The following is a 17,172-nucleotide window of genomic DNA, read 5'->3' on the forward strand; positions in this document are numbered from 1 at the left end:
CACAAGCAGAACATTTTATTTCTGGGGGACATTCTGTGTGCAGAACGCCTCCAGGTAGTCATTGCATTTTACAGAAAATTACAGCAGCTGCAGATTAAAAAGGAAAGGTAATTTTTAATAACATTCAATTACAATATGACTTGTGTCACAATTGTATACACTAGATTTTTTTCTCCCACGAAAGTGGAGTTACCCTCTAAACTATACACACAACTTTTATGGTGTTTGATATTTGTCTCGCCTCACTAGTTCCTCTCCACTGACCTGCAAATCTGCAGGCAATCGGAAGGCAAAGGGATGAGAGATGGTGATATATGGATCACAAAAATTTATGGAAAAAAAGGTCGTTTTTAATTTTGGAAAAACCAAAGCACCTTGAAATCAAGAGCATGCTAGCACACACCTAGGGGCACCTGCTCCTAGTAGGTAAGCTGAGCCCATGGGTTTTATTTTATAGTAGGTATGACATAACACACGATGAAAAGCTATAGAAAGATTTGGAGAGGTGCTTGAACTAGAAGGAAGGATAATATGAACTAAAATTTACACTGTAAAAAGCTGGGAGGTGATAGCAGAATTCTAAATTACCCCAATTCTTCATAAAAAGTGCATAGCCTGGACTTATCCCACAAATATATTTGGTAATCCGTGTGAAAAAGGCTATATCTTATAGCTGGATTTTTGGTAGATTTAAAATCCATTGCATATGTAAAATTGCTGGTTTAGATTCTTGCATGTTTTTCTATGTTTCACTCTTTGTGTAAAAGAAAACAGACTTCATCCACAGGCAGCCCACTAGGTCCGGTTAATCATAATCTGGAATTTACCTAAGAAAGAAGACAAAACAATTAGGTAAATTACTTGAGAAGAATGAGTACTGTAGGTTCATAGGGGGGAGGCTTAAGAGTTGTAGCATATGCATAAAAAAAAAAATTATGAAAAAAATAGTCCTTTAAAAGTCTAGATGCATAATCGACGTATGCGCAACCACGTCACCAGAAGCGGGATGTGCAATGTGTTTCGGAGCAATGCAGGTCACTGTGCATGCTCCGAAAAGTAGTGGGCAGCGTTCTTCCCCCTCCATTGCGGTTGATGCTAAGCTTGTTCGTGGACTTTTCAGCATCATTCAGCAGCTGCCCAGTAAACTGACGAGCCTGTTATTGTTGATTAAATGCGAGTGGCCCCTTTGTAGCTTTAAATACATTACACTTAGAGACACTTTACCCTTTTTTTGTCTGTGTTGCCAAGATATATAGACTAGCTTATTTAACACTAAAATCCTTACTTCCAATGCCCATTTTAAACAGTGATAATCCGATCAGTTTTTCTGAATTCCAGCCTTATTGGATGTTTATTAAAAGTCAGCAGCTACAAAAAGCATAGCTGCTGGCTTTTAATAAACATACACTTACCTGCTCCACTGTCCAGCGACGCACGGAGCCCCGCATCTCATCCCCGCCCTCCGCCGGCGCCTCCATCCTAACTGTGGGCACCCGGCCGTGACAGCTTTCGGCTTCACGGCCCGGCACTCCCTGCGCATGCGCAAGCGGCGCTGCGCTACCTGATTGGACAGGCGATCACCTGGGACCCGTCACGCGTCCCAGGCGATCGCCTACAGGCAGGGGTCGCCAAAAGGCGATATGACGCATCGCCTTAGTGTTCCCTGGGCGGAAGGAGGAAGTGGGACAGGAAGTCCCACTCCTCCTGAAGCCCCCACCCCCCCCCAACAAAATAATTAAGCGGAAGTTTTTACTTTTGGGTGAAACTCCGCTTTAAATGATAACGTGCTTTGCTACATGTGGGATTAGAATTACGCACCTGCCTACGCCATAGGAAATTGTAGGATTTACGAGCATGATTTTCAGAGCAATTAAAGTAGATGTAAACCCACTCTCATCCTTTCTAAACTACTGCCATAGTGCTGATCTATAAGGATATACATGCCTTCTGCATGTATGCTTACCTGTCAATTGTTTCCCCTCTGTCTGTTATGAGACCCGAAAAACTGCAGATTCTGTGGGTGGCTCTGCTGTCCGGAGCTCGGTGGGTGGAGTCGTGATATCAGTAGTCTCCGCCTTCCTCTACTCTTCCCTTGTCAGCATGCATTTTCTCCTGTGTATTTCTTACACTAAATTCTGCTATTGATCACCAACATCCAGTCAAAACCCAGAAAAGTAACCACATGACTTCAGCATGCCCAATCATGCTGAGGTGCGGAACAGCCAATCCTGGGAGAGCTGGGGTGGGAATTAAAAAATAATGCCTGTCTCAGGCTTATGCAGGGGGGGGAGAATAAACAGGCTTTTCTCTGTTTGTTTTATCTCACTGAAAAAAAGATAAGAGGATTGCTAAGAGCTGGATCAACTCTTTGTGGCAAGACTGGGCACAGATGATCTGAAATCCTATACTGTACATTGTGCCAGCCAAAATAAAATAAATTCGGGTTTACATCCACTTTAAAGGTATGTACAAGCACATTTTTGTGCCTGCTATAGGGTTATTGTGGGAGTTTAAGATACTTGCAGTGAAGATACGTTCACTTTTAAGTAGTGGCTGGGCTCAGGCTAGCTCTACATTTAGGGCTAGGGTCCACCATCACCTAGCAATAAAAAAGGGAGTGTGTACAGCCTCCGAATCATTCAGCACATTGTAAATTGTGAAAAAAAACCTGAAAAGAAGTCTAACCACTTTTCATAGTCTATTTACAACATAGCAGCAAATTACTGGTCAGAAAGCTTGCAGTTGTAGGTTAACACAAACGGCAGCTGCAATTGGTGAACAAAAAACATTGATATACAATATTACATATCCCTGACGAAAACCTCACACAATCTCTTCATTCAATCACAGATATCTAGTTACTGTGTAATGAGGCACAAAGTAGCTGCAACCCACAACACCCAAACTAAATCTACTTAGTAATAGTCTGACTACAGAAACTTACATCAGATTTGTTTCTATGGGTCACTGCACTAGGCACACTGTAGGCAAATAATCATGTAAATATGGCAGCAGATTTTTTTTTCTAAAGGCTAAAAACAAACACACACAATAACTCACAGGTAGGCATTATAGGAACTTCTGCAGAGACTGTACAGCTGATCCCCACGTTGGAGAGACCTCCTTTTATGAGTCCACAAGTATAAGCCAGAAACTGAAAGACAATAAGAGGAACAAAAGTTTTGAAAAACCTTTTTTGCTGCAGCTGACCCCCAGACTCTCCTCATCGGATAGATTGTAGATTGATAGCAGTAGGAGCCATTGTCTCCTGCTGCTCTTACTCAAATTCATTGACGGGGGGATGATTCCTGCTATCTGTGTCAATGGACGCAGCAGGGGGACTCAGGAGTAAGCCCGCAAAGGTGCCCCCAGGGAAAGTGGCTTTCTGTGGAGGCACTGGTGGATCTAGAAGTGCCGACGGGGGACCCCAGAAGGAGGACCAGAGCTGTTCTGTTCAAATCCCTTGCACAGAGCAGGGAAGTATAACGTTTTTTTTTTTTTTTAAAAACAACCGTTACAACCCCTTTTATAATGAGTTAAAGAAGATTTCTAACTTAATTTGTTTTCAGTGTTTTCTCCTTCACGGGACAAATTACATGAAGTCTCACATTCCTACTATCTTTGTAAGCCTTGATACAAGGTTGGGTAGCAGGGATGGACTGGCCATTGGGACTACAGGGAGTTTCCCGGTGGGCCGATGGCTTAGTGGGTCGGCTTCAGTGACAGCGGACCGCCGCCCCCCTCCGCTCCTCTGTCTCTCCCTCCCTGCAGTGCTCACCTCCTCTCCCTCCCCGCAGTGCTCACCTGGCGGGGGGGGGGGGGGCAGAGAAGCAGGGGGAGGACCAGAAGGATCACGGGGGAGAAGACAGACAGCTGACTCAACAGCTATGGCCTGGGAGTTTCTCACTTCTGCCTAATATCTAGTGGCTAGTGAAGGGGGAGAGGGGGCTTGGGTGGCTGGGAGGGGGGGGGGGCGGGAGTTGTCCGGCTGCCATAGGAGATACCTGTCAAAGTGGGCCAGTCTGGATGAAGTCCAGGGCCAAATTTTTGTCCCAGTCCAGCCCTGTTGGGCAGGGTATTTCCGCCTCCACAACATCCCTCCTGCCACTGCTTGTCTGGTGCAAGTGCTTGAGCAAGAGTTATGAAGCAGCTGTCTCACTATTAGCTAGGTTGTCGGACCGCTGTCAGAGAAGGAGGAAAGGTGATTTACCTTCGGTGCTTCCTCTAGGTATTGCTTAGTGCAGGAAAGCTGTGTCAGGAGCAGAAACCGGTTGTCTTGTAAAACATAAGTACCCTACAGAAATAAAAAAAAAAGGGGACATTATGTTCTCAATATTTTTATAAAAGAACCCTTCATAAAGTCAACAGATGTGAAGATTTACAAGGCGCAATATTCAAATACAAAAAAAATGCCTTAAAGTGTATGTATAGCTTTTTTTTTTGAATAGAGCAGGGAAGTGCAAGAACCCACACCAAATTATTTTTGCCATCTGTGTCCCTTCTAGGTAGATTCACCCTCTTCTCCTGGTGACTACTGCCCCTACTGCCGCGTACACACGACCGTTTTTCGCGATGTGAAAAATGTATTTTTTTTTTTAATGTCATTAAAAACTATCGTGTGTGGGCTCCAGAGCATTTTTCGCGACGTTAAAAATAGCCATTTTGAACATGCTCTAAATTTTCGTGTCGTTTTTAACGTTGTTAAAAATGGTCGTGTGTAGGCTTGAACGACGTGAAAATAATGCGCATGCTCAGAAGCAAGTTATGAGATGGGAGCGCTCGTTCTGGTAAATGGAGATAGCACATTCATCACGCTGTAACAGACTGAAAAGCACAAATCCTCTCTCACCGAACTTTTACTAACACGAAATCTGCAAAAGCAGCCCCAAGGGTGGCGCCATCCGAATGGAACTTCCCCTTTATAGTGCCGTCGTACGTGTTGTACGTCACTGCGCTTTGCTAGAGCATTTTTTTTCTGCGACTGTGTGTAGGCAAGGCAGGCTTAACAATAATCGGGTTGAAAAAAACGTTTTTTCTAGCCCATTAAAAATGGTCGTGTTTACGCGGCATTAAAACAAAAAAAAGTGATGGAAAATCCAAATTGTACAAGATGTCCTCTGAATAGAAGGTGAGGGGAACTCTTCCAATGAGGACACTTATTTTCACTTCCTGCTGTGTGTTTGAGCCAGGTAGTGAAGACTTTTTTTCCCAAACACACACAAAGACAGCAAAAACTGATAAAGGCTTTTAGCCCTTCCTTACTCTATCCAAAACAAAAAGCTGTTAGCTGATCTCACGTGTTGGGTTTATCCCAGATGCCCGACTAACAGCTGGCTCAGACTCTCAGCAAGCTGCTGAGAGCGAGAGCCAGCTGCTTCTGTGCCTTACACGGCCCGATGCTCTGGTGAGCATTGGAGGGGGAAGAGCAGAGAGACGGTGACTGACCTGCTCCATGCTCAAAGACAGGGAACTCTTTTAAGTGGTCTCACAAGGAATCCTCTTCTATTGGCATAGATGGCTGCTTCAGACTCAAGACTGCAGTGTGTCCCCTCCTCAATAGGGTGAACTCAGACTCAAGCCCCCTTTTTTAAGGAGTGCCTATATAGATGGCTTTTCCAGTCTCCAAAGGAGAATGATTTGTCCACAGAAAGGAAATACTCACATACAATAGTGTAATACATTTTTGTAAAGTGATTTTTTTAAAACAACCATTATACTCACAAGCAACAAGTAAATAAAAGAAGGCATCAAGATATACAAATTCAGTCCAGCCCCCAGTAATCTAAAAGCACTGTGAACACAGGAATTAAAAGTCTTCTCACTCTCTGTGTACTGGGAACTCCTTGACTCTGGATACTTCTACCCACACTGTAGCTCCGCCCTTTGTCGCTATTGCGACTTTCTCAAGAGGAACCTTGATGTGCCCAAATATCTCATACCTGGTGATTTGTTCTCAGATTATCAATCTGCTTCTTGAAAATGATTGTCCAGAAATCCTTACAAATGAACTTCACAACATCCAGGTCATCCTTGAATGAAGGGCTTTCTTTTGTTAATCTAGAAGGATAAGAAAAATACATGATGATAAACAAAATGAAAATACATGTTAAGATTTTATTTTTAGCCATTAAAGTCTCTGTGGGCTTCCATGATGTTATAGAAGACATCCAGATGCAAAAATGATTAAAAAATAAATAAAAAATAACACACACTTCCAAAAAGTCATCAGCCGTCAGTGAATAATGCTGGGAATTGCAGTTATCCATCAGCTGCAATCATTGATTCTCCTATTCGATTTTAGTGCATCATGCTTGTTGAATCTGAACTCCAAATAAACATCCTGGAGTGTGTGAATAACTTGCTTCCCCACTGCTCACTATGGTTTCTCCCACTGACTCGTATGGCATCACAAAACGTATGAGCTTGCGGGAGGAACCACAGTCAACAGAGGGGAAAACGGGTATTCAACCCATCTGATCAGGTGGAGAGGATGGTGAGCAGGAAAACAACTGCTTGTCAAGAAAACAGGGTGCCAGAAAGGCAATTATCTTCAGGTATGTTTTGCATACAAGGGGTTCATGTGCCGACAGGGTCACTCTGAAGAAGTTCTGGACTGAAGACTATTTGAAAACACAAAGAATAAAAACATAAAATAATAAAAATAAATAAAATTGATACAAAACAATTACAGATTCCCTTTCATATCTTCCACTGCCTTTCCCTAGAAAACAAATTCAGCCCAAAGAGGGAGAAATAAGATTTTACACTTGCCTTTCAATAAGTCCTTGGCCCACACGGAAACCCATGCCTTCTAAGATCTTTAGGTGTTTGCCTTGATCCTGCAAGCACAACATAGTTTAAAACTAGCAACATTTTTGAACAATAGGAAAAAATAATGCACCAAATCCAAAAGGACAAGAATAAACACCTTGAAAGCATTAGTCAATCTGTGCACAATTTCTGCAGTATCCATCCTCCAGGAGGAATTTACAGTTATAGGGGTAGATTCAGAAAGAAGTTACGCTGGCGTATCTATTGATACGCCGCGTAACTTCTAGGATGCTCCGACGTATCTTTTTTCTGTATTCGCCGTTAGTCAAAAACGTAAATTACGTGGGGTCAGCCTTCATTACCATACAACACGCCCACTACATGGATAACTTGAATTCAGCAGGCTTACGCCGGACCACATATGCTACGCCGCCTTAACTTAGGGCGCAGGTTCTTTCTGAATACAGAACCTGCCTCACTAAGTTACGGCGGCGTAGCGTATCTGAGCTACGCCCGCAGAAATTTACGCCGGGCTATTTGAATCTACCCCATAATGTCTCACTATAAACCAGGGGTTCCCAACCTTTTGTAGCGCGAGGCCACTTAAGCGATTTGGTAACCTGTCGTGGGCCACAATGAGTGGAGGTGGTGGATGGCAGCCCATTCTACTTTTTTTTTTTCTTGCTGATCTGATTGGAGGTAGGCGTTTGTAAACGGACACAAGTCCATTTACATCTGCCACTCCTTTGAGGTGAATGGAGGGTCCAATTGGGTCGGACTAACAGTGTGAAAGGGGCCTATGGCTCAGTGCAGGTAACCCTGCAGGTAAACCGCTCTGCACCTGTGGATTCGTTTGAAAGCTGCCCAGTAACCACTGCAGAACAGATATGCCCATATATACACTGTGATTTTAGTAATAAACGTACCTTTAATAACAGTATTCTGTTCTATTGTATTCCTTACCAGAGCAGGAGGTCGCGGGCCACATCAAAGGGCTCCGCGGGCCACATGTGGCCCCCCGGGCAACTGGTTGGGAACCCCTGCTATAAACACTATAAAACTGATGTCATCAGTTTTATCACACAAATAAAATCAAAGCCCAACACAAGCCAAAACGTTTCTTTAGATTTGGATGATGTTGGGAGCTTCTGCATAAGGTTGGTGTCCCTGTCCGGAAGATTTATTTACTGCCCTGCCTGATATGCATTACCTGGACAGAAATCGAGGGGAACATCAGTAAAACCAAGACAGAGATTCTCTACAAATCTATTGGGGTGATTTACCTTTACCAACTGTTCTGATAACCACCAAATAGATAAGAAACGGGGATATTCCCTCTCACATCCTCTTCTGTCTGAGTGAGGGGAAATCAGATCAATGGGGACGCAATGAGCCCAAAGGGCCCATTTACACTATTGTGTTGCGGCAATGCACGTTATACACATTGGTGTGCTGTGGTGCCATGCATACTGAATGGGAACACAACGCACCTGTACTGCGCTGCAACCCATAGTAAAGCACTACTGTGCATTGTCTACTGCTTTGCAAAATATAATAGCCGCACATTTTTCACTGTATATTCTCCTCAATTGGCAGCCCATTCAAATGAAGGGATGCCTTTGAAGGCCCCCCCCCCCTTTGATAAACTACATCAAGAGAATGCATTATGTATTTTCTAAAACGAATTGATTTTTAACACCACAACGGAAGCGCAACAGACCAGTGTAAAGACATACATAAAATGTAAAGTGGAAGTCCATGCTAAAACTAAAATCCCTACATCTATAGACACCCACGATCTAACACTAACCTATATAGCCCTGTAAAGAAGAAATCAGTATACATACCTTTTTTGACGGCGATCTGACCCGATCTCCAGAGGACACGGCCGAAATGTGAAATTAATGAGGAGTGATGTCACCCATAGACTTACTATGGGTGGGGGCTTGTGTTGTTGGATGTGTCCTCTGTAAGGATGAGCTCTGGCGTGTTCGCATAGTACACGTGCAGAGCCCGCCAGGAAGTGTGCATGGCGCTGCGCTAATCACAGTCAGGGAGACATTGTCCCTATACTCGGCTGCAGGGATCGTGAAATGTCTCCCTGGCTGTGATTAGCGCAGTGCCGTGCACACTTCCTGGCAGGCTCTGCACGTGTACCATGCGAACACGCCAGAGCTCATCATTAGTTCTCTGTACTCACCCACACAGCGAAGCCGCAGATGACAGCTCAGTGTAGGATCGGGTCGGATCGCCTGCAGAAAAGGATTGTATATGGATTTTTTTATTTACAGGGCTAGTGAGGTTAGTGTTAGATTGTGGGTGTCTATAGATATAGGGATTTTAGTTTTAGCATGGACTTCCACTTTAAAGGGATGCATTTTTCTTGAGCGTTTCTAGCGCTAGAGTGCTGATAATGGCCGACAATAATATTCATTTAAATTGACATGATTTGTGTCTATGTTCTGTTGTACACAATGCCTATTGTTGGTGTATTTGATTTTGCTGTATGTAATGTTGGAGACGATATTTGTGTTTCTGCTTCTCTTTTCCTTAATAAGATTGAATTAAATTGACATGATTTGAAAAGTTGAATATAATACAAATATATATATATATATATTTTTATAATTATCATTTTTGGGCCAAGTGCATCTTGCATTTTTGGTTTCACACCAAAATTTCCATGCGATGCACCTCTATTTTACATCAATAAATAAAAGCTGATTATTCTAAACACCCCATGCCAGTGGTAAACGTGTTGTGTCATTTGTTGTGGGTTGTGTCAAAAACAAGACTTACTGGCTGGATCACCGGGTGCAACAAAGGAAAGAAAGTCTAAAAAAGAAAATGAATGCAGCCTCCACATCTAAGAAACGGTAAGCTGCAATATAATAAATGTTTGCGTGCTGGTGACGGTTTGGTGCCTGACATGACAGCGTACTTCCAGAGGTCTAGTGGTGTCCATGCCAGGACAGGTCAGGGCTGTTTTGGTGACAAGGCCGGGACCTACTCAATACAAGGTGGGGGGATCATAATATTATGGCTGATCAGTGTATAATAACATGAGCAATCAAATTGTTGTTGTATCGTACCTCTTCATCGTGTCCTGCACTTTTCTGTGCATGGGAGATCATCTCCATATGTAACAGTGCAAACAGGGTCTCATCAGCCATAGCCGGGCTCCTCGGAGGTCTCTACACCTGCTGTGCTGGGGGAATCAGTCAGTAACTGGTCACATCATCCTCCTTCACAGTCACATATGGCACACAGCTGTCCTAAGGCTGCACTAACACCTTCTTCTTACACCAGCCATCTATTCTACCAAAACACAGCTCACTGCTACTACAACTACTGGGCGACAATAATAAGAAATATCATAAATATTCGCTGTAAACTCTACACTTCTCACGTCTTCCTGGTATTTAGGTTCCCCACTTCCGGCCTTTCTGAAGCTTTGCCCCACTTCCGTCACTCCCCCCCCACCCCCGTCATGTGATGCCCCGCTTCCGTTAATAATTGTTTCTGACTTTCCCTAGCACTCTGGGGTTGGTGAATGTCAATGAGAGGAACGTAACAATTATGATTGCGGTGCTTGTTGTGTCATCGCAGTGTTTCCTGTGTAGAGTGTAGATGTGCCCCACTTCCGGTCACTTGACACTTATTATCCAGAGAAGGGGAAGATTGTGTGTCGGTGTCACCTGCCCTGGGAGGTAAGGAGAGTGTCCTGTGTGTGTCATTGTACAGTGTATTCTTCTCCCCGCCCTGTAGTCAGTGTATATAGGCGGGGAATATTCCACGGTACAGGGTTTTATGTGCACATTGATAAATGTTTGTAATAAACCCCAAAAGCAAACGTTTATTATATTGCAGATTACCAATTTATAAATGTTATGGCTGCATTCGTTTTCTTTTTAGGCGTTCTTCTATTTGCATTTGATGATCCAGACAGTAAGTATGTTGGTTTTTGACAGCACAAGCTCTCCAGCAGAATGTATCAATTTACATGGATGAGACAAACCACTTAAAGCGGAGTTCCACCCAAAAATGGAACTTCCGCTTTTCGGAACCCCCCCTCCCGGTGTGACATTTGGCACCTTTCAGGGGGGTGCAGATACCTGTCTAAGAGGTATTTGCACCCGCTGGGAATACACTCCTGTGGCAGTCGCTCCCCTCGCTGTCTTCTGGGAAACACTGTTCCCAGGGGAGAGCGGGGACCAGTGACGGTGCGCCGTGCTACTTGCGCAGTAGGGAACCGGGCAGTAAAGCCGCAATGCTCACCGAAGATGGCGGCGGGTGCAGCCGAGGGACGAGTGATTGCTCAGCCTCGGCTGCCGACATCGCGGGCGCGCTAGACAGGTAAGTGTCCATGTTTTAAAAGTCAGCAGCTGCAGTATTTTGTAGCTGCTGGCTTTTAACTACTTGGGACCCGCGCTATAGTCAATTGACAGCTACAGCGCGGATCCCAAAATCCAAGTGGACGTCAATTGACGTCCGCCCCTTTGGGCGGTCCCCGCGCGCGCTCCAGAGCGCGCATCGGGGAAAATCTGTGTTGGCCGTGTCCCTTGGACACAGCCAATTACAGATCGCCACGAACGGCCAATCAGAGTGGCCGTTTGCGATGCGATCTGTGCGGCCAATGAGAGATGATCTCATATGTAAACATATGAGATCATCTCTCATTGCCGTTTTACACAGAGACAGCGGTGCTGTCTCTGGAGAGGAGACCGATCTGTGTCCCTTGTCCATAGAGACATAGATCGGTCACCCCCCCTCCACCTACAGTTAGAACACTTTATAGGAAACTTATTTAACCCCTTCCTCACCCCCTAGTGTTAACCCCTTCAATGCCAGTCACATTTATACTGTAATTAGTGCATATTTATAGCACTGATCGCAGTATAAATGTGAATGGCGCCAAAAATGTGTCCGATGTGTCCGCCATAACGTCGCAGTCCCAATAAAAATTGCAGATCGCCGCCATTTCTAGTAAAAAAAATAAATAATAAAAAATAATAATTCTGTCCCCTATTTTGTAAGCGCTATAACTTTTGCGCAAACCAGTCGCTTATTGCAATTTTTTTTTTTTTACCAAAAATATGTAGAAGAATACGCATCGGCCTAAACTGAGAAAAAAAATGTGTTTTTTTTTTTAAATTGGGATATTTATTATAGCAACAAGTAAAAAATATTGTATTTTTTTCAAAATTGTCGCACTTTTTTGTTTATAGCGCAACTAATAAAAACCGCACAGGCGATCAAATACCACCAAAAGAAAGCTCTACTTGTGGGGGAAAAAGGACGTCAATTTTGTTTGGGAGCCACGTCGCACGACCGCGCAATTGTTAGTTAAAGCGACGCAGTGCCGAAAGCTGAAATTTCACCTGGGCAGGAGGGGGGTATATGTGCCCAGTAAGCAAGTGGTTAAAAAAAAACAATTTGGCGGAACCTCCGCTTTAACATTGGCAGCTGTGATTAAAATGATCAGCTCTTATTTATTCATGCCAAACCTTTTATCCCCCCCCCCTTTTTTTAAATTTTTTGATGGGAAATGTGTAAATATGTGTTAGAGGTAAAAATAATTTTATTTTTTTAATTATTAATAGTTTATAAAATAGAAATAAAAAAAAAAAAAAATCAGCGGGAAAATAATAATTTAATGGAGAAGGAGAAAAAGGAGTTAAAGTAATACTAAAGTCTTGTTGTTTTTTTGTTTTTCTTTTCTTTAACCACTTCAATACAGGGCTTTAATACCCACCTCCATACCGGGCCTATTCTGGCACTTCTCTCCTACATGTACAAATCATCATTATTTTGCTAGAAAATTACTCAGAACCCCCAAACATTATATATGTTTTTTTTTAGCAGACACCCTAGGGAATAAAATGGCGGTCATTGCAACTTTTTATCTTGCACGGTATTTGCGCAATAATTTTTCAAACACCTTTTTTTTTGTTGGAAAAAAAATGGTTTCATGAATTAAAAAATAACAAAACAGTAAAGTTAACCCATTTTTTTTGTAAAATATGATAGATGATGTTACGCCGAGTAAATAGATAACTAACATGTCATGCTTTAAAATTGCGCACACTCATGGAATGGCGCCAAATTTCGTTACTTAAAAATATCCATAAGCGACGCTTTACATTTTTTACAGGTTACCAGTTTAGAGTTACAGAGGAGGTCTAGTGCTAGAATTGTTGCACACGCTCTAACGCACGCGGCGACACCTCACATGTGAGGTTTGAACGACCTTTACATACGTGGGCGGGACTTACATGTGCATTCGCTTCTGAGCGCGAGCTACCGGGGACAGGGGCGTTTTAATTTTTTTTTATTATTTTTTATTTTACTTATTTATTTTTTACACTTTTTTTTTTTTTCGATCGCTTTTATTCCTATTACAAGGAATGTAAACATCCCTTGTAATAGGAATGTGTGTGACAGGTCCTCTTTAAGGAGAGATGCAGGGTCAATAAGACCCCACATCTCTCCTCCAGGCTGGAAAGAATGAGATTGTGAAAAAAAATTCACAAATCTCATTCTTGCTAGCCGCAATTTCGGTTTGTTTACTTACGGTTACCCGTACATCGCGCCCGGGCCTCCGACGGTCATAGAGATGACTGGTCACCAGTCATCTCTATGCCTCCCATCCGGCGCACAGCGATCATCTTTCCGGGCCCCCGATGGCACGGGAGAGCCCGGAGAAGCACCGAATGGCGGCGGGAGGGGGGGTGTCCCCTCCCGCCAACTATAAGAACGATCAAGCGGCGGAACCGCCGCTACGATCCTTCTTATGGTGCGCAGGATTGCCGCCGGAACAAAATGATATCTGAATGATGCCTCTAGGTGCAGGCACCATTCAGATATCACCGCACAAAGTACAGGACGTCATATGACGTCCACCCGGAATGGAAGATCCCCTTTTTGGACATCCTATGACGGTGTGCGGTATTGAAGTGGTTAAAAGTAACATTCATATTATACTTCCCTGCTCTGTGAAATAGTTTTGCACAGAGCTGTCCAGATCCTCCCCTTCGGTGCTCCTTGCCCCTCACTCCTGTCGAGTGCCCTCACAGCAAGCGGCGTGGCCCGATGCAATCGTTCTGCAGGGGAGGTGGGGGCACACGTAGACACAGGATACCCCATCCTGTGTCTCCGTGCGCCCCCACCTCCCCCGCCGCGCCGGCCAGCAATTGAGTTTGCTGCCTTCTGTGATTTGGCGCCATCTTGTGGTGGCCGTTGGCATTCCAAGTAAACCAGCAATCCAGCAATTCTAATAGAGCTTCCCCAGTGTTTTCACTGCCATCTCCTTCCCTCTAATTAGAGCCCCCACACAATATATTTTTTATTCTAACACCCTAGAGAATAAAATGGCGGTCATTGCAATACTTTCTGTCGCACTGTATTTGCGCAGCGGTCTTACAAGCGCACTTTTTTTAATTAAAAAATAAGACAACAGTAAAGTTAGCCCAATTTTTTTTTATATTGTGAAAGAAAATGTTACGCCGAGTAAATTGATACCCAACATGTCACGCTTTTAAAATTGCGCCCGCTCGTGGAATGGCGACAAACTTTTACCCTTTAAAATCTCCATAGGCGACGTTTAAAAAATTCTACAGGTTGCATGTTTTGAGTTACAGAGGAGGTCTAGGGCTAGAATTATTGCTCTCGCTCTACCAATCGCGGCAATACCTCACGTGTGGTTTGAATACCGTTTACATATGCGGGCGCTACTAACGTATGCGTTCGCTTCTGCGCACAAGCTCGGCGGGACGGGGCGCGTTTTCTGGCTCCTAACTTTTTTAGCTGGCTCCTAGATTCCAAGCAAATTTGTCAAACTCTGTGTTACACCCACCAGACTTTTGCATTTGACACTTATATTTAACAGTAAAGTGAGTTTATATACGGAAATCCAGTACTTAGAACTCTGACTATTTAGTTGTTGAATTTAAAAAAAAAGCGGAAGCCTGCTCATCTCATAGGTTTGCAAATCTTACAGAAGTTCGCTGCTTTTCAAATTCAACATCTAACCAGTCACAAGGAGTTCTGAGTACTGTATATAACTATATAAACTCACTTTCCTGTTAAAAATAAATCTAAAATGAAAAAGTCCGGTGGGTGTAACAAGATGTCTGCTTCCCCCCTTCTCAGTGTATCCTTACTATGGAGAAGAGCAGGGAGTAGCAAGATGGCAGCGACAGAACATCACTTATATTACCAATTCTGATGGGTCGCGAACCTGACAAAACAGGGGCACCCGAGTCGAGCTGCAGTGCCGTGTGTCCATTCAGACACGGAGCCCCGCCCCCCTCTCCTGAGTGCCTAACTCACTTTAATTGCCGGTGTCTCGTCGGGCTGGTTCCTCCATCGATAAGGTTCCTGCCTCGACTGCGCAGTAGGAGGCCACGGAAATCTCCGAGCCTCAACAGCTGATCGTCAGCTTAGACAAGCTCGCTCCCGCTGCCTGAAGCCTGCTTATACACTAGTACACGCCGCTCTACACAGCAAGGGGTGGATGTGATATGTGGCTGTATCACATCTGCCCCTTGCTGTAAAGAGTGGCGTGGATAACCAATCAAAAAAACACTGGTCAATATCACATCCGCCCCTTGCTGGCCCTTGCTGTGTAGAGCGGCGTGTACTATAGTGTATAATCAGCCATCGGGAGCGAGCGCGTCTACAGCTGACGAACAGCTGTTCCCGCTCTGAGTTTTCTGTCGAAACCATATCGATAGTAGGAACCAGCTCGTTAGAACAGCGGGAGCCAATGGTGCCGCTGCTGTGTGTCAGCCATTTAGGAGGGAGATCGCTGGACAAAGGTGGGCTCAGGTAAGTATTAGGGGGGCATAGAATGCATTAAGATAAAACATCCTCTGCCTTTACAACCACTTTACTTAAGTCAGATTAGAGTAAATTAAGGGTTAATCAGGGGTTAAACAGAGGAAATGTTAAATAAAAAATAGTTTCATCTGCGGATCGAAGTTCATCCCTTTGATCGTAGATGAATAAACAGAAAGATACAAATAGAAACAATGTTTATTTTTATCTTTCTGTTTCAGCAGCTGAGCGATGTTGTTGATAAACATTGCCTGGCTGTCCCCCCCCCCCCCCCCCCACAGCTCCTTAATCAAACTTTGACTTTAGGTCCACTTTAAAAAAAAATGTAAGTAGATACCCTTTAGAGGAGATACTGTATGTGCCTAAATATATGTATACATATTATTATTTGTTTTTTTTACATGACATTTCTTTTTTTTTTACTCTGCTCATTTCAGCACATCAAGATGTCTTTTCCAGAATTCCAAACCGTTGTTAAAGGTGAAGCTTCTGAAACTGATGATGAAGAAGAGATGTATGTGACATCTGTCCCAGTGAGTACCCTATCTGCTGCTTGCGGTGTAAAAATCCAAGGAGAAGCTTCAGAGACAGATGACGAAGAAGACAGTATTGAGGATAGAAATGACATGCATTCCAAGAGGCTGGAAAAGGAGCTCCCTCCGCTGGTGGTCATCAGAAATGAGGGAGAGAGCTCTCCTGTTACTTTGGAGGAAAAACCGCTTGTGAATATCCAGCAGCCAGGCCGTTACAGCACTTTATTACAGCAAAAACTTCTTGAAAGTAATGCACGGCTGTACCATGATGTCAATAACACGATACGACAGGTCTATCATACAACTACCAGTGAGATCCGGACTTTGACCAGCCAGCTGAATAACTCACAAAATGGCATCATTAACGCATCTCACAACATTCGGCTTGCCCTTGAAGACTTGAAAGGGGTGTCTGATAAGATTGACATCATAACCAGCTGTAACCTACTACCTGATATCAGGATCTGACTGTGTAACCCAGTACCTGAATGTTCCTTTATTGTAATGGTTCAAAGAATACATGAACCTGTGCTTTGCCCATTTGAAGCAAAGTAATGCCTCATACACACGATCGGAATTTCCGATGGAAAAAGTCAGACGGAATTTTTTCATTGGATATTCCGACCGTGTGTATGCCCCATCAGACTTTTTGCGTCAGAAATTCCGACGGAGTTAGAAAGAGAACATGTTCTCTTTTTTTTTTTTTCGACGTAAACATTTTTCAATTGTCTGTATGGAACTCCAACGGAGAAAAAAAACATGCATGCTCGGAAACAATTTGGTGCATGCTCGGAAGCTTTGAACTTAATTTTTCTAGGTTCGTCGTAGTGTTATACGTCACCGCATTTTTGACGGTCGGAATTTGGTTTGTCTGTGTGTATGCAAGACAGCTTGAACGGAATTCCGTCGGAAAAACCCGTCGTAGTTTATTCCGACGGAAACTCCGATCGTGTGTACAGGGCATTACAGGTCAACTTAGAAACCCACTTGACTGCTCCTTCTTGTACTCTCCTTCTCACATTCTCCCCCT

At 43.8% G+C, this 17,172-nt stretch overlaps 2 protein-coding genes across 2 annotated transcripts; one reads left to right on the forward strand and one right to left on the reverse strand.

Annotated features, from left to right (window-relative positions):
• TRAPPC6A (trafficking protein particle complex subunit 6A) lies at positions 1-10,239 on the reverse strand. The gene is made up of 6 exons (XM_040323591.1): positions 9,864-10,239; positions 6,772-6,839; positions 5,940-6,057; positions 4,211-4,294; positions 3,061-3,154; positions 1-827 (listed from the first exon to the last, which is right to left on the reverse strand). The coding sequence occupies exons 1-6, from the start codon at positions 9,942-9,944 to the stop codon at positions 796-798; spliced, it is 477 nt and encodes a 158-aa protein (XP_040179525.1). The 5' UTR covers positions 9,945-10,239; the 3' UTR covers positions 1-795.
• Positions 10,240-10,264: 25 nt separating this feature from the next.
• BLOC1S3 (biogenesis of lysosomal organelles complex 1 subunit 3) lies at positions 10,265-16,719 on the forward strand. Its single transcript, XM_040323590.1, has 2 exons — positions 10,265-10,481; positions 16,047-16,719. Exon 2 carries the CDS (start codon positions 16,056-16,058, stop codon positions 16,608-16,610), a length of 555 nt encoding a protein of 184 aa, XP_040179524.1. The 5' UTR covers positions 10,265-10,481; positions 16,047-16,055; the 3' UTR covers positions 16,611-16,719.
• Positions 16,720-17,172: the final 453 nt, after the last annotated feature.

Source organism: Rana temporaria, chromosome 9, assembly GCF_905171775.1.
Source record: "Rana temporaria chromosome 9, aRanTem1.1, whole genome shotgun sequence".
Taxonomy (NCBI): Eukaryota; Metazoa; Chordata; class Amphibia; order Anura; family Ranidae; genus Rana; species Rana temporaria.